General features: G+C 49.8%; 2 protein-coding genes across 3 annotated transcripts; both read right to left on the reverse strand.

Annotated features, from left to right (window-relative positions):
- Positions 1-4308: 4308 nt before the first annotated feature.
- LOC136497509 (transcription factor GTE2-like) lies at positions 4309-5922 on the reverse strand. Of its 2 annotated transcripts, XM_066493340.1 has the most exons (3): positions 5081-5922; positions 4820-4988; positions 4309-4726 (listed from the first exon to the last, which is right to left on the reverse strand). In XM_066493340.1, exons 1-3 carry the CDS (start codon positions 5435-5437, stop codon positions 4650-4652), a joined length of 603 nt encoding a protein of 200 aa, XP_066349437.1. In that variant the 5' UTR covers positions 5438-5922; the 3' UTR covers positions 4309-4649. The 2 variants fall into 2 exon arrangements, with proteins under 2 accessions (XP_066349437.1, XP_066349436.1); XM_066493339.1 differs by having other exon boundaries at positions 4309-4988.
- Positions 5923-11880: 5958 nt separating this feature from the next.
- LOC136497508 (transcription factor GTE2-like) lies at positions 11881-13937 on the reverse strand. Its single transcript, XM_066493338.1, has 3 exons — positions 12683-13937; positions 12417-12585; positions 11881-12326 (listed from the first exon to the last, which is right to left on the reverse strand). The coding sequence occupies exons 1-3, from the start codon at positions 13811-13813 to the stop codon at positions 12262-12264; spliced, it is 1365 nt and encodes a 454-aa protein (XP_066349435.1). The 5' UTR covers positions 13814-13937; the 3' UTR covers positions 11881-12261.
- Between the last annotated feature and the right edge of the window lie 7182 nt (positions 13938-21119).

The raw sequence follows: 21119 nt of genomic DNA on the forward strand, positions 1-21119 counted from the left end.
TGTCACTTCATCCTTTCTTTCTTAAGTGTTGGAGTCATATCGATCAGTGAAACAATGAAACCACATGTTGCACAGATAATTTACCAGGCATTTCAACAGCAGACTGAAGATCCAACAAGAGCCCTATAATTACAAAATAATCACATACCAGTTCATGGTCTTGTGGTACCAATGATAAAATTCTTTAATAAAAATTGTTCAGTTAATTAATATTAATGTGCTTTAGGGTCTATGTAATTTTTACAAACAGGAAGTTTACAAAAGGGTATATTGTAGCTAGCGATTCTCGTGAACATTCATATTGCCTTGTTCATGCATGATGAATGATGATCCTCCGAAAACGAACACAGGACAATGGCAGCGGCAAGTCATAGAACCAAAACTGGGGATTTGATTTCGGAGTCCGCGGGCCCCTCCGGAGATCCTGCGAGCAGCCAAGCCCAAAAAGGACATCGCCTTCTAGGTGGTGGACCGTGCGACGCGCCACGTAAGGCAGCGGTCGAGAACAAAACCTGCTGCTCCTATTGTCATTACCGCATCATCACTGTCAACCGATGTAGCCACACCATTCACTGGGGCAATGTCGTCCTCATACCTCAGCCACACCAGCACTGGTCACATCAGCAACACCACCATCAACAGCACAGGACAGTACTTTTTCGTGGCGGCCTGTTCGTTTGGCTGTGGCTTGTCGTAAACGATCGTAAATTTTCAGTTAGAACAGTATTTTTTCTCTCACATAAACCAGCCAGCAGTACTTCTTCACGAACCAGCGACGATATGAACTAGCCAACCGAACAGGCTGTTAGATTCACCTTCGCCTCAAGGCGCTTGCTCCACCACTGCTGCGTCGAACCAGACTCTCCGCTTGTCCCTCCGCAGCTTCAGATCTGCCCGCATCGGAACCCGGGGACTCGTCGACGGCCCATGCCCTTCGGCTGGCTCTACTGCTGCTGCCACGGTCGATGGTTCGATGAGGAAGTGCTCTATTTGCCGGCAAGGCGGATCCGGAGCGCCGAGCGCGCAGTTGCCGGCGGCGAGTTAACCGACGGCAGCTTCGACCGGTCGGCGTGTGGGGGGTTGTGGCTAGGGAATAGGCGCAAGCGGGACGCAGTCCCGCTACAGCCGGCGAGGAGGCCATTGCCGGCATTGTCTTATTTTGAGTTTGTGATGGGGCTTGCGATTTGGATGTGCGAAGGGAGGGCAATTTTCGCGGCGCCCGAGGGAACGTAACGTGGGACTGGAACGGGAACTTGGGTGAACGTGGACGTTGCCGAAACGTGGCCATCTTCCCGTTCCCAGGCTGCTAAGGTCTGGAACCGTGGCAGTGGAAGTGGGACTCTAGGCAATTTTCACAGAACGACTTTAATCATTTATGATGATCCTTCGGAAACGAACACTGGACACAACAGGGGTAGAGCGGAGAGGACGAAAGTCACAGAACCAAAAAAGGGATTTCGGAGTCGGCGGGCCCCTCCGGAGACCCTGCGAGCCAACCAACAGGACGTCGCTTTCCAGGTGGATGTCCGCGTTGCTTCTGCTGATCAGCTGATGGATGTGCGCGTGCTGTGTCCATGAAAAGTCGTTCGGATTCGGGTTATCTTCGGTTCTCGTAGGTTTTGAAAGAAGCTATATTTCCCATGAACGAAAATGACGTGTATAGCAAAGGAAAAGTAAAAGCTCCCTATTCCTACCCTTGAAGTACAAAGCAAAAGGCAGTATACGAAACAGATGAACCACTGGCGGATGATCCAACAAATAAGGTTTTAGAAACGCGACGCAATACAGCAGTTTATTGAAGCACGAGAGCTCGTGAGTCACAGATAAACCAGATGATCGGGTTTAAGCTCGGGTCCAGTTCGGTTATTCAATTTCGGTTTAAAGCTTAAGCACACGTCAAAGTCGAAACAGGTCTGCTGTGTTGCTTATATATTCAGGCAAGGGCTTTTATATATGTTCTTATTACCCATGTCTTTTTTTTGCGAGAATTAATACCCATGTTTTTACTCATGTTTTAAAGTTTAAGTTGTGATTTTGTCCTCATTTATTTAACTTTGTAATTTTATCCCTGTTTTTTTAAAATAAAGATACAAGTTTACCCTTATTCTATTTAGAGGAGTTAACGGTGTCAGTTTAGCTAAAAATACTAGTGATCCTATTTGAATCTGTCCTAGTTTTTTTAGTTTTATATGATTTTGACATAAAATATTTTATCAGCATTATGAAATATTTTATAGAAAAATTTGTAAACATTTAAATTTAAGCAAATTTTAACAAGTTGTACGTACTTAAGCAACCATTCGTGGAAGCCAAGAGGGTCAAAGATAAGGTCAGAGGTTAGTATCTTCTTCTTCTTCTTTCGGTTTTTCAGCTTATTTAATTTATTTATTCGGCCTTCATCTAACATGGTCTACAACAATGGATGAACGGTGGCTTCGAATTCAAAAAACAAAGATAGAATAACAAATTAAAAAAACAAGGATACAATTATGATGGATCTTAAAAAGAGGGACAAGAACATCAATCTCGCTAAAATAAACGGCTCAATGCTTCGCCGCTTCTCCATTGGTGCTAATCAGTTGTCATTTAAGGTATGTTTATATCATCAAAATTATAAAAGCTGTGATGGTGCTAATGCATTTCCATATCTGATATCTTACCGATATCTGCAGGCTAGCTGACAGATTCAAATACTGGAACATCGTTCTTCAGTTCTCAAATGCTTCAAGGCGCATCTGAAGGCAACGTAAAACAACACACCTTTCTGTATTGTTATTTGTTTCCCCAAGCAGAACGGAATAAATAAAACTTCTTTCCTTCCCCCAATGAAAGCACACGGTCTTTTGAAGGATGACAACAGCAGAGTGTCGCTCTCAGAAATGCGTGCGCATCCACCAGACCACCACAGGGCTGCAAAGTGGAAACCGAAATCTCTGGCCTCCGGTTTCGGTTTGACCAAATTTCATGAATGTGCAAGCAACAAAACAAGCTCAAGAGTCAAGTCTATGCTTTTGACTGACTAGTTGCATACGCGAGGCCACCTTTCTAGGCAAGAACATGAAGTAGCCCGGGCGATCCGAAAATTTATATTCATCAGTACGGTTTGAATTAGTTTGCGTTTGTTTTTATTTTCCAAATTCGTCTAAACTTTTATACTTTTCCTAGAAAACTGGGAAGTTTAAGTGAAATTTTGCTCAATTTTTGTTAAATTTTATCCAAAAAGAAAATCACTTCCAAACCTTTGAACGAGAAGCAGACCTGCATGCTTTAACCAGTCCAGTGGTGGGGTCTGATACAAGACTTTAAAATGAACATTAACATCAAAAGCGTGTCTAAGCTCGGTTTCGGTTTTCGGTTCGGGATGTATCCACGTCCATACGTCGTTTTTTTTGAGGGAATCATCCATACATCGTTGTCAGGTGCGTGTCCAAAACATCTCCATTGACTCGTATGCACCGCAAAGCAGAGCCCTGGATCCCAGTGATTTCGGTTTATTCAGTCTTCGGTTTGGTTTGTGATTCGGATTGGCCTTCTCCTTATAAATACCTGGGACGACAAAGTTGTCTTCCTCCATTCCAAGCAAACTCCCATTCTCAGCAGCGGCGAGCACTGCACAGTGCACACAGCCACACATGGACGTCATCGGCAAGATAACGCACACCATCTCCGACGCCCTGCAGGACCCTGAGAAGCTGCCGGGGGCACTGATTCTGTGCGGCGTCCTTGAAGCCGCGGCGGCGCTCTCCCTCGTCTTCTTCAGGGAGCCAGGGGCAGCGTTCCTCCACCATGCTGAGAAGGCTCTCAGCTATGTGTACTATGCTGCTCTGATCGCCATTGTGGTGTTTGGGCTCGCAGAGGCGGCCGTAGGCTTCTGGGTGTCAGGAGACCCAGCTGGCCGGCGAGTCGTCGGTAAGGTCGTCATGGGGTTTTCCATTCTTCCACTGATAATCGTTGCCGGTCTTGGAGGTTTTTCTTCTGCCGCGCCGAAGTAACTATCTTTCGCTTACTTACTATGTCCACCGTTGGATGTCTGGTGTCTCTTCCGTGTATTTCAATCACGAGGTCCGGTGCTGTCAGTTCGCTCTCTGCATATGTTTTGTTTGTTTGTATGCTTGATTTTGATTATGTCATATGTGAGCTCTCGGTTAAATTTATTTTGCCTTATTGGCTTGTTCAACACAAATCTGTAGATCGTGTTTGAATGTTCAGATTGCATTGTTCCTGACGTCGAGCCATTTTTTTTGGACGTGTGCGGTGTGCCGTAGAGTTCAGAATGTAAGTGGCAGTTAGCACACTCAGTGATGAAGTTACTTCAGACGGGCCTACCGTTTGAATGAACTGTAAACAAGGCATCAAATACATAAGAGATCTGCACCAGAACAACTGTACCACAAAGAACACAGACACTAGCCCTGGCCGCCTTCATACCAGAAGGTCGATCAACTACTTTTGACACCCCGGTACCTTCCGCCTCAAGCTTACATACACATGGTGCTATCAGACCCCCACAAAGCCAGTTTGTTATCTACTGCTAACTGTGTAATCGAAGCCTACGCAGACAAACAGCTACATACTTACAATTACCTCTAGCTCTACGCAAATCACCCAAGAACACGAACTTAGATCATCCAAATTTTCAAATCCTATTGTCAACAACCTCCCCTAAGCCAAAGAATGAGCATTGCCAGCTCCTGAGGCACTGTCCCCTGAGCTCCTCGACTCAGAACTTGTAAAAGAAGGCAGCAGTAAATGTAAAAAGTCTGCTCCCTGAACAAATTTGGAAGTGTTGAAGGAATACACAATGCCATCTTGATCATACCACTGGACGACGAAGTGGCACTGCCAGAACCACCAGAGCCAGTCGCACCTTCAGCGTCCTTCTCGATCTCCATGGATTGGTAAGTGGCTGTTGGCATCTCATCCCCAATATCAACATACTCATCCACCTGCTCAGACATTGTAGTGCTCTTCACAGGTTTCTCATTCTCCTGTAAAAATATAATAAATCTAGCATCAGAGTCCAATTCACACATCCACTAGCTGCAACCAAAAACAAACGTGTTGCTCCTATTGTCATTACCGCATCATCATTGTCAACCAATGCAGGCACATCGCCCACAGGTGCAGTGTCATCCTCAGCCACAGCAGCACTGGTTACATCAGCAACACAACCATTCATCATCGCAGCACGCTGAGACTTCTTGAGCGCCTTGTTGAAGTTGGTGCGATCGAGCTCCCACCGTGTCTCAACATCCATCTCATCAATATCCAGTTCGATCTCATCCCCAAGCATCTCCAGGTTGATATTCCTCTTCCGCGCAATCTGCAGCACACTATGCATATTCTCTTCGGGCAAGCTCTCTAACCCCAACCTGAGCATGTTCTCCTCCAGGCTCATCTCCCTCTTGTTAGGCTCCCTCGCTTTCGGTTTCCGCATCTTCACGTTTCTTGTCCTCGGCTTCACCTTCGCCTCAAAGCGCTCGACCTCCAATGGCGTATCGAACCAGATAGGACCGCATGTCCTTCCACAGCTCTGTCAAGAATCTGCCCGCACCCGCATCACACACCTGCTGACCTGCTGCTGCTGCCATGATCGACATGGAAGAGTAGGACGCGGGGCGCTTCCGGAGCGCGCAGGACTCTTCAGTGGCCCAGCGTTATCCAGAAGGTCACGAGGCTGGTCGGCAGCGAGGCCACCGACGGCGCGTGGGGGCCGTGGTCGGGGTTTGGGTTGGGGGAATTGCGCGAGGGAGACGCCAGACGCCAGTCCCGCTCCTTCAGGCGAGGAGGGCGGAGACCGTCGCCGGCCAGAGTCTGGCTCTTTCGATTGCGAATTTGTGATGGGGATTGCGATTTGGGTTCGGGAGGAGAGGGGAGGGGAATTTTCGCGGCGCGGGCGTGTGCTGGGTTAAGAAAGGAAGGATTTAGGGTATGTTTAGCCGCGACAAACATTTTAGGTCCTGTTTGAGCACCTAAAAACTAAAAGTTTAGGTGGACTAAGCTTAGAGTATCTCCGAAAGTTTCCTAAATCCCTTCCTAATTCTTGGTTTTTAGCAAGATGAAAAAAAAAACCCTCTCCAATAACTCATAATCCATCCTTCTAATCTTTTAAAACTTAGGAATAATTGCATCTTTGAAAATTATATCACCAAAACTTGATGTTCTCGTAGAACTCATGCCATGTTCTGTCATGTACATTTCGATGTTCCCTTTCAGTAAATGAGATGTTCAATGTATTTTACCATCAAGAAACATGGCAGCATGCATTTTATCCAACCCAAATAGCCTAGACTTTTAACTAGATTCCAAGGAAATCTCCCAAAATGAGAGGATACAAGCGGCCCCTAATTGTTTTTCATTTTCTCATGATACAGTTTCATATTAGATCAGATTGGATCATCTTGGGTTGACCTGTACAAAGCTTCTTTGGCAATGATGAATGATGGTTGGTTACATTTCCATCTTATGGACTGCTTCCGTAAAATGCTAGCATTGAATCAGAAATTAATGTCTCATTTTGAGTGTCATCTTTTCTTGCAATTCTTTGACAGTTCTATTACAGTGAGTATCATCTTTATAAGAATAAATAAATGTATAGTCATTATTCATGAAACTATTTTTTATGTTTATGTATAGTCTATCTTGATGCAAGATACTATTGATTTTAACAAGTACAAGAATACATTCCTCGAATGTGTTAGTTTTTCTCTTCATCGTGCAAATCTTGTAAGTTAATTAAAATTTGTGTTCACATTTCTATATCTATTGGATTTACACCGATATGTTTCTTAAATGCAGCTACATATCCCTTGTTTCATAAACAGCCAATGGTTTTTGGTTGTTGTGAACTTTGTTCATAAAGGTTTTCAAGTTCTGGACCCAAATATAAACATAGTTTCATCAACCAAACAAGTCCAGAATGTTGTCAGAAATTTCAGGAGATTTTTTGAATCCAACTTTCCTGACAATCTCATCTACAACATTTATGAGTTCCAAGTACAATACTTGAAGATTCCAAAGTGTAATTTCAGGTAATCATGATATACTCCTTTCATATATGTACTATAAAAATGAATTACAGTCATATTGTGCTTACTTGCAAACACTAACAAATACTGCGTTTCTAAATCTGCATGCATGAAATATTATATGGCTTAATTGTTATACTAACAATCACATAACCTTTTCTTAATGTAGGTATGATTCAGGAATTTTTGTGTTGCAGTTTATGCAAAATTTTGATGGGACAATATTAGAGAATTTCTCTAATGTAAGCAAAACATATGTTCTGATAATATTCTTCAGTTCTAGTTAAATATTAACTACATCTTTTTACTGAATCTCTGAATTTACTTTGTAAGCAACTTTAAAATTCAAATATCTTTATTACAGGCTGATGTCTTAGCTCTACGTGCAAAATTCCTATTCCAAGTAGTAACAACTCAACACAACAAGGCAAATTCAGAATTTATGAGAAAAATCTATGCTAATAATGTAAGTAAAGTCATTGTGAAATGTAACTTCATTCTAATTTTGATATATGTGTCTTATTGCCAATATAACCACTATTTGTGAAATGATAACAATTTCTTTTCTTCTTCTGCAGTAACAGTACTTCTCCGATGCTGGCATAATGCTCATATTACTTTAGCAACATTAATATATTATATGCTGTATTGAAAGTTCACAAATGAAGAAACGTACAAATTTTCCTTCATTTTAATATGTTTTTTTCTATACCAAAATTATGTGACATGTGTATTTTACTATGCAACAGCAATATTCGGTATGACAGCAAAATATAATTAATTTGTCCAGCTTTTTTTTTTTCTCAAACAGTCGACCGAAACAGCGCGCGACGAAACAGCGCCAAAAGCACGAAAAAAGAAACAGTCGAAAACAGTCAAAGAAGACGAAGGCCCAACCAGACAATTGAATTCGGCCCAATTGGAACAAGCGCGCGGGCAGTGAAAATTATTTTCTCCTGCGCGCGGGGGGAGGGGTCGGCGGACGGCTTCCTGCCACCGGGGTCGGCAGGTAGCACGCCCCCCTACCGGCCGCCAGCACAACACGCAGTGCAGTTGCTTCTGCTGATCAGCTGATGGAGGATGTCCGTCCTTCTCAAAAAAAAAAAGAAGGAAAAAAAAAAGGCTGATGGATGTCCGCGTGCTGTGTACGATCAGGTAGGAGTACGGGTACAACTATCAGGAGAGGAGAGAAAAGGCCGGGGCCTGTCAATTGAGCTGTTGGTATATAACCTCCAGCCATTGTCACAGATCGAGCCGAGATGGTCCATACATCAGTGCGTTTTCCGTCTCCCGGATTAAATATGTGAGATGTCCTAATCAGTTTGTCGTCTTTGTGTTCCGAAATTGATGCACGCTGCACGCATCTCCCACCCTTTGAGTTTTGATTTGACTCCAGAGCTGGTTGAGTCGAAAAAGGCCTTCGATGATAACAGGGTTCGGATTTTGGTTGAGTCTTCGGTTTTTCTCACTCATTAAACGTGCACCTTGATTCTCTTACTTTTGAAAGAGGCTATATTTTCATAAACGGAAATGACCTGTACAGCAAAAGAGAAGTAAAATGACCCTAGCTATATTTTCATAAACTTCTTTCCTTCCCCCCGGTGAAAGCACGCGCTTTTTTGAAGGATGACAACAGCAGAGTGTCACATCGGTCGGTCGCTCTGAGAAATGCGTGCACATCCACCCCAGCCACAGGGCTGGAAACCGAAATCTCTGGCCTCCGGTTTCGGTTCGACAAAATTTCATAAATGTGCAAGCAACAAAACAAGCTCTCAAGAGTCAAGTCTATATATGCTTTTGACTGACTGGTTGCATATGCGACCATCTTTCTAGAGACAAGAACATGAAGTATGGTTTGAATTAATTTGCACTTGTTTCTATTTTCCAAATTCGTCTAAACTTTTATACTTTTCCTAGAAAAACCCAGGAAGTTTTAGTGAAAATTTGCTCAGTTTTTATTAAATTTTATCCAAAACGAAAATCACTCCCAAACCTTTGAACGAGAAGCAGACATGCAAGCTTTACCAGTGGGGTCTTATATAACATTAACAACGAAAGCGTGTCCAAGCACGATTTCGGTTCGGATTCGGGTTCGGGTTGTATCCACGTCCATACGTCGTTGTCAGGTGTGTCCTAATCATCTCCATTGACTCGTATGCACCGAAAACCGTTGGATGCTACGAAAACCCAGGATGCCACGATTCGGTTTATTTATTTTTCGGTTTGGTTTGTGATTCGGGTTGGCCTTTCTCTATAAATACCTTGACGACAAAGTTGTCTTCCTCCATCCATTCCAAGCTCAAAGCAAACTTATTCTCAAATCTCAACAGCACTGAGCAGTGCACAGTGCACACATGGACGTCCTCAGCAAGATGACGCGCGCCATTTCCGACGCCCTGAAGGACCCTGAGAAGCTGCCCGGGGCACTGATTCTGTGCGGCGTCCTTGAAGCCGCGGCGGCGCTCTCCCTCGTCTTCTTCAGGGAGCCAGGGGCAGCGTTCCTCCACCATGGTGAGAAGGCTCTCAGCTATGTGTACTATGCTGCTCTGATCGCCATTGTGGTGTTTGGGCTCGCAGAGGCGGCCGTAGGCTTCTGGGTTTCAGGAGACCCAGCTGGCCGGCGAGTCGTCGGTAAGGTCGTCATGGGGTTTTCCATCCTGCCACTGATAATCGTTGCCGGTCTCGGAGGTTTTTCTTCTGCCGCGCCGAAGTAGCAGCTGCTTACACAACACGAGATACCACAGCTGTGCTCTGCCAATGGATTGCCATATTTAGCTTATGTCCAGTGTTTATGTCTCTTCCGTGTATTTCCATCATGAGTCGGGTGTTGTCAGTTCGCTCTATGCATATGTTACCTTTTTCTATATCTGGATCATGTCATATGCCTTTTGGGCAAATTAATGTCGTTTTTTTTTTTTGCAAATTGTTTCTCACAAAGAAAAGATAACATATCCCATGTGCATGACCATTTTGATGAGAAGGTCATGTAATTTATCATTGTCACTACCAGGGCGGAAGGAGGGGGTCAAAAGCCCCCCTATATCTAATGTGTGTTTGGTTATCTTCTAAAAAATATCCTAGTGCCATAAAGCATAACACCAACAAAGCGGGAAGAACCTGAAGCTGTTTTTCCAGAAGCTGTTGTTTTCGCGTGGTACAATTTTCATAATATTTTAGACTTTGCCTTTGGCTCTTGGCTTTATTTTTAAAAATGGGTGGAAATAAAGAGGCGTTATATAGTTGTTTCAAGGGAGATAAAGATAGACGGTAGGTATCATATTGTTTTAACTAAAATGCTTATAGTTTTTTCACAACACATAATTCACAAGAGATTTTTTTTTTCACGGCACACAACTCACAATAGCTTTTTTTCACAACTCACAGCAACTTGATGCCCTCATAGATAATTTACTAACACATTCTAATTTTACATTTTTAATTATTTATTAAATCTTAGCCCTTGATGCCCTCATAGATAATTTGTGGCTCGGCCCGGTCAGGTTGCTGTGTTGACTATTGATATGTAGTCCTGAAAGAGTGTGGAGGAATCTGGAGGAATTTGTGAGAGGAAAACACTGTTCCGGATGAAAAAAGAAGCGGATCAAGCCAGGTTTAAGGGCACACAAACGGAGCCTATGGAACTAAAGTACATCCACTGAATATTTTGTCGCCTCCCGTTGGGTTAAATCAGTAACAATTTGGGTGACGTTTCTCATTATATTATTTTGGCTACAAAGTGGTATACTGCCATTGTCACAAAATCGAGATGGACCACGCATTCACGTCGCTTCTGGATTTGTTTATCATTTAGTGACACGTGGGTCATTGCGGCAAAGCAAAGTGAATATGTATCGGTGGCAAATTCTGTGATATGATGATGTAGGAGTACTTGCTTGGTTAACCGATCCTTAGTTCGGTTTGGGTCTCGGATTAAGCATGCCTTAATCAGTTGTCTGTGATACGGATTAAGACGTGTCCCTTTGATTCCTGAGTTTGTTGACGGAAGAAGGCTGCAGAACCGTGATGTCAGCTCTCGGTTAAATTTATTTTTGCTTTATTGGCTTGTTGAACACAAATCTGTAGATCGTATTGCATTGTTCCTGATCGTATAGCTCCTGAGTTACATATATTTTGACGTGCGTGGTATATGAGCTCAGAATTATAACTGGTAGTTAGCACATTCAGTGATCAAGTTACTTCAGACTTGAGGGCCCCACAATTTGAGAACTGGATGAAAGCTCCGGGGAAACAAAATTGTCAACAGTGTAAGGAAGTGTAAGACAGGCTACCTGATTCGACACAAGGAATCGTTAAAAAGGACCACCAACATCTCTTCATTCCTATTCGCAGCAACAAAACATGGCACTTCATCCTTCCTTTCTTCAACGTTGGCGCCCTATCTATCAGTGAAACAATGAAAATCACATGTTGCACAATAATTTACCCGAACTCCCAACAGCACACCTGCACCTTCACTGGCATTTCAATGAAAACCACAATGAACAGTGTTTTCCTCTCCCATGAGACCCTGTTCTTTCGCTGAAATTTGGCTTATGCTGAAATGTTGTGAGAGAAAAACACGGTTCGTTCGCTAAGTAGTGCATCTAGAAAAGCCCTGTAACCTAAAACTCAAACAAGAACCCCTAAAATTCCAAATTACCAAATAAACACACATCAACCCGTGCTCTTGTGGTGTTACACAATAAAGAAGCACAGGCTTATCAGAGGATGATAATTTCCATATATCAAGCAACACCACCAGAACAAACCCAACACAGATTTGCATGTTCACTGAAATTTATCTTGCGTAGGCCTATCCGAAATGCTGAAATAACTCTTACATCAAAAGTCATCACCGAACAAAAGATACTGCATTGTTACTTATAAAACCATACTTTAATGTCATGCGCAAAGCATCAATTACATAAGATATCTGCACCAGAACAACTGTACTACAAAAGAACACAGACACTAGCGCTGGCCCCCTTCATACCAGAAGGTCGATCAACTACTTTTAACACCCCAGTACCTTCCACCTCCAGCTTACATACACATTGTGCTATCAGACACCCCACAAAGCTAGTTTGATATCTACTACTAACTGTGTAATAGAAGCCACCCACGTCTCAGAAACAGCTACATACTTACAATTACCACTAGTTCTACACAAAATCATCCAAGAACACGAACTCAGATCATCCAAATTTTCAAATCCTATTGTTAACAACCTCCCTTAAGCCAAAGAATGAGCATTGCCAGCTCCTGAGGCACTGTCCCCTGAGCTCCTCGACTCAGAACCTGTAAAAGGCAACAGTAAATGTAAAAAGTCTGCTCCCTGAAGAATTTTTGGAAGTGTTCAAGGGATACACAATGCCAGCTTGATCATACCACTGGACGATGAAGAGCCACTGCCAGAACCACCAGAGCCAGTCGCACCTTCAGCGTCCTTCTCGATCTCCATGGATTGGTAAGTGGCTGTTGGCATCTCATCCCCAATATCAACATACTCATCCACCAGCTCGGCCATTGCAGTGCTCTTCACAGGTTTCTCACTCTCCTGTAAAAATAGTAAATAAACAAACTATCATTAGAGCCCAATTCACACATCCACTAGCTGCAACCAAAAACAAACATGTTGCTCCTGTTGTCATTACCGCGTCATCATTGTCAACCAATGCAGGCACATTGCCCACAGGTGTAATGTCATCCTCAGCCACAGCAGCACTGGTTACATCAGCAGCACCACCATTCATCATCGCAGCACGCTGAGACTTCTTGAGCGTCTTGTTGAAGTTAGTTACGAATCGATCAAGCTCCCACTGTGTCTCAACATCCATCTCATCAATATCAAGCTCGATCTCATCCCCAAGCATCTCCGGATTGTTGTTCCTCTTCCGCACAATCTGAAGCACATTATGCATCTTCTCTTCAGGCAGACTCTCCAGCCCAATCCTGAGCATGTTCTTCTCGTCCAGGCTCATCTCCCTCTTGTTAGGCTCCCTCGCCTTGGGCTTCCGCATCCTTGCATTCCCTGCTCTCGGCTTAGCCTTCCCCTCAACAGGCTCAGCTGCCGGTGGAGGTGGCAATTCAGCCGCCACTGGCCTTGGCGCCTCAAGGCGTCTGTACTCTTCCTCGAAATTAGCGAGCGCCTCCTTGTACATCCTCTCGAAGTAGGCGAGGAGGGCGCCGGCGAACGTGTGGACCTCGTGGCCGACGGGGTTGTACCGCAGCGCGTTGGTGAAGGTGAGGCGGACGTCGGCCGCGAAGTCGTCGTGCGAGGCGTACCTCCCGGCGGCGAGGCCCTCCTTGACGGTGCCGAGATCCATGGGGCGCTTGATGACGGCGTGGTAGTCGTGGAGGCCGAGGCGCTCCACCTCGACGGGCGCGTTGAACCACACGCTCCGCTTGTCCTTGCGCAGCCTGGTGAGGATCTGGCCGCACCGCTTCCGCATCTCGCCGCGGAGCTGCTGCTTCGCGGGCGGCGCGGGGAGCGGGCCCTGCTGCTGCCAGGTGTCGATGCGGGAGAGGAGGGCGCGGACCTGGCCCAGCTCCCCCGCGAGGCGGTCCCGGAGCGCGCGGGCCTCGCGGTGGCCCAGGGAGGACGGGCGGAACGTCACGTAGCCGGCCGCCGCCGCCCGCGGCTTGGACTTGGACTTGGACCCGTCGGCGCGAGGGTGGGGCTGGCTGGGGCTAGGGTTGGGCGGGATGGGCGCGAGCGGGGCGCGCGTCTCCCCCCAGCTGTGGTGGTGCGCCCCGCCCTGTCCGGCCAGCAGGGCGGAGGCCATCGCCGGCGCGCCGGCGAGGTCCCGCGAGCTCGATTGGTGCGCTGGCAATTCGGATCCGGGAGAGAGGGAGGAGAGCACTGGAGCGGGGGAGAGGGGAGCGGGTGGATGGAGTGGAGACGACGGGATATTTTTTTTGGGATTTTTTTTCGGAGTGGGGGCGGGCGGATCTGGCCGGCGCCGGGAGAGGAGGGATCCGCGCCGTTGGTTTGGTGAGTGGACGAATGAGATGGCTCGAGACTTTCGTGTGCGAGCGTCGTTGCGTGGCCGTGGACGCTTGGGTTTGACTGGTCGTTGGGGCACAGGTAACTGTCATGTGGGGTCCTGGTGTGCGATGGGGCCGTCGTCTCAGTGAGCAGGTAATTACAGCGGCTGAGGCAGGCGGGCAGTAGAGCTTGTGGATTTGGGAGCCGAGTTTTTTTTTTTTAAATGGGAGCCGAGTTTTTTTTGACAACATGGGAACCGAGTTTTGTTTTCGCGGGAACGTGAGCTTGCAAGAAGACAGTAAAAAAAAAAAAAAAAGAGAAAAAAACAGTAGCCAAGTAAAGAGTGCTAGTAGGCTTTTGGCGTCCATGGACTCACCTATTTTTTTTCCGAGATCGTGCAACGGCACGTATACATGGACTCACCTATTGATACGCCGTCGCTGGTACATGATCCATGTGCAGTCTGTTTGATTGGCTAGTTCGTATCGTTGCTGATTCATGAAAAAGTACTGCTACTTGATTTATGTGAGAAATAAATACTATTCCGACTGAAAATTTACGATCGTTCAGCCAAACGAACAGGCTGGTGAGCGCTTTATCTGCACCGGCATCGACCATCTTTGTTGCTTTCGAATCTGAGCAAAGGCATGGGTAGTTCGGTACTTCGGTATCAGTACCGAAAGAAAGCAGCATCACATGTGTGGAGGGAGCCACAGGGCACAGGCCACAGGCCACAGCCACCATCATGTGGCCCTGCTCTTCAAAAAAGCACGCGTCGGTCTAGCCCAGGCCCAGAACCCAACATCGATCGTGAAATGCGCCGCAACGATCCATGTACAGAAAGGTTACCAAAGAAAAGAAATACCTAGTTCACAATAAACTTCTTATATTAGCGCTGCTATTTGTCGAAACAAATGGGAGTTACTGGCGTCCAGACGTTTGGCGCAGCTCCAAATATCGAACACTCAGCTTACTCGGCCCGCGCACGGTCGAGTCGCGATCGTGGGTGACGTCACTGCACCGGTCTCCCCCTCCCTGTTTGTGCACAACAGCACGAGTCCCGACCTACGGGCGCTAGTCACAACCCAACCATTAGCACGAGGGCCTAGCATGGTCTGCATGTCACACTTCTGGGTCTAGTCACCTGTCCCGCCTCTGGATGTGTGTTGCGGATGCATTTGCTAGCCTCAGGCCATCACACGGTCACCCACATCAGTGCCTCAGCAGCTGTAGGCGGCTGCGGCAGGTGAGTCCTATTGCAATATGTGCAACACCAGATCTACTTTTGCAACATCCAGATGAAACACTTGCAACATAAGTCCAAAACAGCTGAAACACTTGTAACGTACATCTGAAACACTTGAAAACACGCGTGTAGCCATTACAAAACATATGCAACATTAAGATAAAACACTTGGAACATATGTATGAAAACACCTGAAACGCGTGAAACATACTCTTACAACATGCATGTATATGCATCATCCAGATCTACTTTTGTAACATCCAGATGAAACACTTAAAACATACGTGTGAAACACATGAAACACTTGAGACATACACTTGAAACATACATATATAGCCATTGCAACATGTGCAACATCCCGATCTACTTTTGCAAATATAAAACACTTGCAACATACCTCTGAAACACCTAAAACACTTGAAACATACAGTTGCAACATCCTCTTTCAGCGCAAAACATCTCTTTGATTAGCTGCTTTAACGAATGGAGGTTTGTCGGCGCGTGGAGGTCACTAGTGTGCTCGCTAGCGTCGAGGGGCTCGCCGACAACACGGAGCTAGGCAGCGGCGCACAAAGGGTGGGGTGGGGGTGGCACTAGCGGCGGTGGCGTATAGGGTAGGTGGGCGACGCGTGGAGGTCGTCGGTGGCGCAAACCTCGATGGTGTGGAGGGAGGGTGGGGAGTCACGATGGATGAGGCGGAGTGGGTGGTCACGGGGTGCAGACTTGTTCGTCCATACAATGTGTCGGTGTTTTGGAACCGGGGGTCCCTCAACCAACGAGTGAATTTGTACTGCGTGTCCCTAATCCCGGATGGTGATGCAAAAAGACACAAGGTTTATACTGGTTCGGGCAGTCGAGGCCCTACGTCCAGTCTGAGAGATTGATCTTGTATTCCTTGCACCGGAGTGCTCGTGGTAGGGGGTTACAAGCTGAGTGAGAGAGGGAGCTAGCCCCAGGTCTCGGCGAGGGTGGTGCGAACTGCTTGGGACGTTGCTCCCAAGCAGCGTGGAAGTGCGTGATTCTATCGGTGTGTTTTTCCTCCTGCTCCCCCTAGAAATGGCCCTGGCTACCTCCTTTTATAGTTACAAGGAGGAAGCGAGAGGTACATGAGAAGGCTACTATTTGCTGACGTATTCTGCTCCCTGAAGCAGTATGGCGTCGTGGGAGTTCCAGTCGATGTCTAGTGGTATGGTCTTCAAGGCTGACGACATGCTGCGCTCTTGTACTTTTGTTGACTTGGTGAAATGCCGAGGCCTGGTGGCTGCTGTAGTAGGCTGTGTCGAGACCTATCGCGCTGAGGCCGAGTCCCACTGTGCTGAGGCCTGCTGTGCCGAGGCCTTTAGCGGGTGGCAATGTGAGGTCTGGGCGGCCATCGTCGATAGTTGATTTGGGCGGAACAGTGCCGAACATGCGTCTACAGGATACGGTGCCCTGTATCGTCAGTAAGGGATGGTAAAAAGGCGATTTGACCGTTGTCCTGTCGCGGCATACTGTCGATCGTGGCTTTCGTAGTGAGGGCGGCTGGGTGCATTAATTGGATGCGATAGCCTGCCAGAGTGACTTTTGAGGTGGAGGTGACGAGATTGCGGGACGAGCCTAGCCTCGGGCGAGGCGGAGCATGGCCAGTTCGCCCGAGGCCCTACCGGGAGTCTCGGGTGAGGCGGAATCCGAGGCTCATCGGGGGTCTCGAGCGGGGCGGAGCGGTCGGTTCGCTGGCCCCGAGGTCACAGGAACCCGGTTCTGACTCCCCACGTCGTGTCCGTCCTTGGTGCAGGAGTTTAGGCAGCACAGTAGCCGGTAACCCTCGCACAGTCCCGTCGTGGATGGCAGGGTGCTGACGTGACGGACGTCTGGTCTGCCACGTCGCTGCACTGCGCCGTCGTGTGATTTGTCGGAGTGGTTGAGCGCCTCGATGGGACGTGCGGAAGTGATATGCTGGTCGTACTCGGTCTTGTGCGTCGTGGGGCTTCAGTATGGCTTGATGCAGGACATGGCGGGCGACGTGCGGGTTGCCGTGTAATGACGTCGTAGGGGGCAGCGGCTATGCCGAGGCCGAGCCATCGCGGGGGGCTCGGTGGTCATGGACCCTCAGGCTGCCGAGCCCGTGAAGCAAACTGTCGAGGTCCTTGGGGGGAGTTATTGGCCTTGGGTACTGATTCCGAGGCTACAGTAGCCCAGATGTGGCTCCCCACGCTGCATTGTCCTCGGTGCAGGAGTTGGCAGCATAGTGAGGCATGGGCGTCACGGTGGTTAGTACAGTGGCGGGTAACCCCTGCCCAGTCCTGCCTCCTGTCCCATCGGCCATTCTGCTGTACTGTGCCGGGCGTGCGGCTATTTGTCAGGGGCAGCAGTTGGCTGAGTTGTCATGACACGACGTTTTGCCAGAGGGACGGGAGAAGGAAGAGGTGGCGGAGTGCTGCCGAGCCCGCCTTGCGCGAGACAGAGGGTCGGTGGCCCGGCCGAGGCCTTTGACGGGGAATCGGCCGAGGCCCGTGGTGAGGGGCCTCGGGCGAAGCGGAGGGTCGGCCGAGGCTCGCGGCGATGGGGCCTCGGGCGAGTCGGACAATCGGCCGAGGCCGGCAGCGTTTAGCTGGTTTCGATCTTTACGAAGTCTAAGCAGTCGTTTTTTGGATCTTGCTTAGGGTACCCCTTCTCACGGTATCCGACAGTAGCCCCCGAGCCTTGGGGGGAGTGGAGGCACTCCCCCTGAGGTTCTGACGAGAATTGGCTCTTGATAGTTCCTATCGGGATGGTGTTTTGTCTTCGAGGTTTCGGTGGGTGCGCGCGAGCGCACCCGCCGGGTGTAGCCCCCGAGGCCCTGGAGGAGTGATTTCACTTCTCCAGGGGCTTTTCTCTCTTTCGAGTGGGGAGTTACATTGTGTTTGCTGGGCCCGTGGGTGCGAGTTCGGATCGCAGGGCCTCGACGATGCTGCGGGAAGAGCCCCTTAGCCTCCGCCTGGAGCGAGAGGGCCGTCAGGGGTTCACCCGACTTTTTATTCGACCCTCGCGCTTCCTTTTCACTCGGAAGGAGGGTTTGTTTTGCCGAGACCCCTCGTGTGCGAGTCTGAGCCGCTGGGTCTCGGCAAAGTGTCGCAGGAAGAGTCCCTTAGCCTCTGTGCGGAGCAAGAGGGCCGTCAGGGATTCTCCTGACTTTTTGTTCGACCCTCGCGCTTCCTTTTCGCTCGGAAGGAGGGGTGGAAGATGCCACGCTACCCTCGGTGGGCGCGAGCGACGGCATTTCCGGTGAGCTGTTATCGGGTAAGTCCGAGTGGAGGCCCGTACCCCGTTCGCTGGGGGTCGGCTAGCGGTCCTGAGACGCACTCCAAGAGTACCGGAGGGTTTCTCTAGTGGGTGCCGAGGCCGTTCGCTGGGCCTCGGTGGCTCGGTGCCTCCCTACGGTGGGATCCCATTCGGAGACCTCCCTGCCGGTCTCGGACACGATACAGGGCGCGCTCATACAGGCTTGCCCGTAGTCGTCCCTGACTCTTTTGCCCTGGGGCGGCTGTCGAAACCCCTGGGGGCCCAGCCTTCGAACCCCTGGACCGTAACGGGCTTGGGTCGCTTGTCTTTATCTCGGGTGCAGGAAGAGCCCCCGAGCCTCCGCACGGAGCGAGAGGGCGGTCAGGGGTCCTCTCGTCTTTTTTGCCCGTCCCCCGCCCGTCCTTTTCGCTCGGACGGGGGGGGGGCTGTTTGCCGAGCCCACTCGTGTGCGAGCCTGAGCTGCTGGGTCTCGGCAAAGTTGCAGGAGGGCCCCCGAGTCTCTCGCGCGGAGCGAGAGAGCGATCAGAGGTCCCCTGGCTTTTGGTTCGCCCCTCGCGTGTGAGGGTCTGACTGCCGAGCCCCCCTCGGGTGCGAGCCTAGGTCGCGGGGTCTCGGCGTCTTTTTGCAGAAGGAGCTCCCTAGCCTCTGCACGGAGCAAGAGGGCCGTCAGGAGTTCTTCCGGCTTTTTGAACGACCCTCGCGCTTCCTTTTCGCTCGGAAGGAGGGTTTGTATTGCCGAGCCCCCTCGTGTGCGAGCCCAAGTCGCTGGGATTCGGCAATGTGTCGCAGGAAGAGTCCCTTAGCCTCTGCACGGAGCAAGAGGGCCGTCAGGGATTCTCCTGACTTTTTGTTCGACCCTCGCGCTTCCTTTTCGCTCGGAAGGAGGGTTTGTATTGCCGAGTCCCCTCGTGTGCGAGCCCAGGTCGCTGGGACTCGGCAACGTTTTGCAGGAAGAGTCCCTTAGCCTCTGCGCGGAGCGAGAGGGCCGTCAGGGATTCTCCTGACTTTTTGTTCGACCCTCGCGCTTCCTTTTCGCTCGGAAGGAGGGGTGGAAGATGCCACGCTACCCTCGGTGGGCGCGAGCGACGGCATTTCCGGTGAGCTGTTATCGGGTAAGTCCGAGTGGAGGCCCGTACCCCGTTCGCTGGGGGTCGGCTAGCGGTCCGGAGACGCGCTCCAAGAGCACCGGAGGGTTTCTCTAGTGGGTGCCAAGGCCGTTCGCTGGGCCTCGGTGGCTCGGTGCCTCCCTACGATGGGATCCCATTCGGAGACTTCCCTGCCGGTCTCGGACACGACACAGGGCATCCCAAGCGTCTCGCTTGCTTGGGCCTCGGCCTCGCATAGGCTCGCCCGTAGTCGCCCCTGACTCTGTTGTCCTGGGGCGGCTGTCGAAACCCCTGAGGGCCCAGCCTTCGAACCCCTGGACCATAACGGGCTCGGTGCCTGGTTCCTTTACCTGAAAGGAATCGGGTGGGGGTTACCTCTCTCCCTGCGGTTAGCAACGGCAGGCGCGCCTTTTGAGGCAGCTTTTTCGGGGAGGTGAAACGGCGCCTGCTGCTGCTGCGGTTGGGCGCGACGTGGCGTCAGTTGACGGGACGTAACTGCACGCGCAATTAATGAGGAGGGAGTGGGCGGTAAGACCGGATCTGGATAACCGCGCCGGATTTCCTGGGGGAAACTTCCCCGATTTCGTCGCCCGGTGGTTTCGATTCGTCCCTGCATAAATACGCAAACAGCCTCGCCCTCTCCCTCCTTACCTTTTCCGCGTTTGCTTTTGCTGCCTCCGTGCCGTTGCTGAGAGCATAGAGCGCCGGGGAAGAGAAGTGCGAGGGCGAGAGATCGAAAGAGAGAGGGAGAGGGATTACCGCCGTAGCAGCGTCCTCCGCCGCGCAATGGCTGGTGGTCCCGTTATCCTCCCGGCGGATCCCTGGGAGCGGTCCGACGTCACCGAGGAGAAGCTGCAGTCGCTCGTGGAGGCCGGTCTTCTTCGCCCGATCACCGACCCCGACGAGCCGGAGTGGATTGCTCCGGGGGACGAGTCAGAGCCGAGGCCGCGCGACGGTTACGTGGTGAGCTTCGTCGTCTTCCACGAGCGAGGCTTCGGGTCGCCGGCGGATAGCTTCATGCGGGCACTCCCGCACTACTATGGCGTGGAGCTGCACAATTTCAGCCCCAACTCCATCGCGCAGGCGGCCATCTTCGTCGCCGTCTGCGAGGGGTATCTGGGGATCGCTCCCCACTGGGAGTTGTGGCTCCATTTGTTCCGAGCGACGTTCACCTCCAAGCCGGGGGGAACGAGGGGGGCTCGGAAGGCGCAGAGGGCCGGCGGTTGCACCCTCCACGTGCGCCAAGACCGGCAGTCCCTCTACATCCCGGCTCAGCTGTCAACGTCCAACCGTCGTTGGTATGACGGCTGGTTCTACCTCCGCAACGACGGCGGAGGACTTCCCCCTTATACCGGGCGGGTTGTAGAGAGTCAACCGGAGAAATGGGGGTACGGCGTCATCAAGGTCGACCAGCCTAGGCTGGAACCGCTCTTGAGGGCCTTGGGGAAGCTGCGTGACTGCGGCCTTTCGGCGGTCGTGGTCGTGGCGGC

The sequence above is a fragment of the Miscanthus floridulus genome, chromosome 12, assembly GCF_019320115.1.
Source record: "Miscanthus floridulus cultivar M001 chromosome 12, ASM1932011v1, whole genome shotgun sequence".
Classification (NCBI taxonomy): domain Eukaryota; kingdom Viridiplantae; phylum Streptophyta; class Magnoliopsida; order Poales; family Poaceae; genus Miscanthus; species Miscanthus floridulus.

Bases quoted from the DNA above. Each gene is read 5' to 3' on its own strand.
- LOC136497509 (XM_066493339.1), bottom strand. From the start codon at position 5,437: ATGCGGAAACCGAAAGCGAGGGAGCCTAACAAGAGGGAGATGAGCCTG. The intron at 4,989-5,080 runs GTAATGACAATA...ATATTTTTACAG, and splicing joins TGGTTGACAATGATGATGCG to GAGAATGAGAAACCTGTGAA.
- LOC136497508 (XM_066493338.1), bottom strand. From the start codon at position 13,813: ATGGCCTCCGCCCTGCTGGCCGGACAGGGCGGGGCGCACCACCACAGC. The intron at 12,586-12,682 runs GTAATGACAACA...CTATTTTTACAG, and splicing joins TGGTTGACAATGATGACGCG to GAGAGTGAGAAACCTGTGAA. The intron at 12,327-12,416 runs GTATGATCAAGC...TGCCTTTTACAG, and splicing joins TGGCTCTTCATCGTCCAGTG to GTTCTGAGTCGAGGAGCTCA.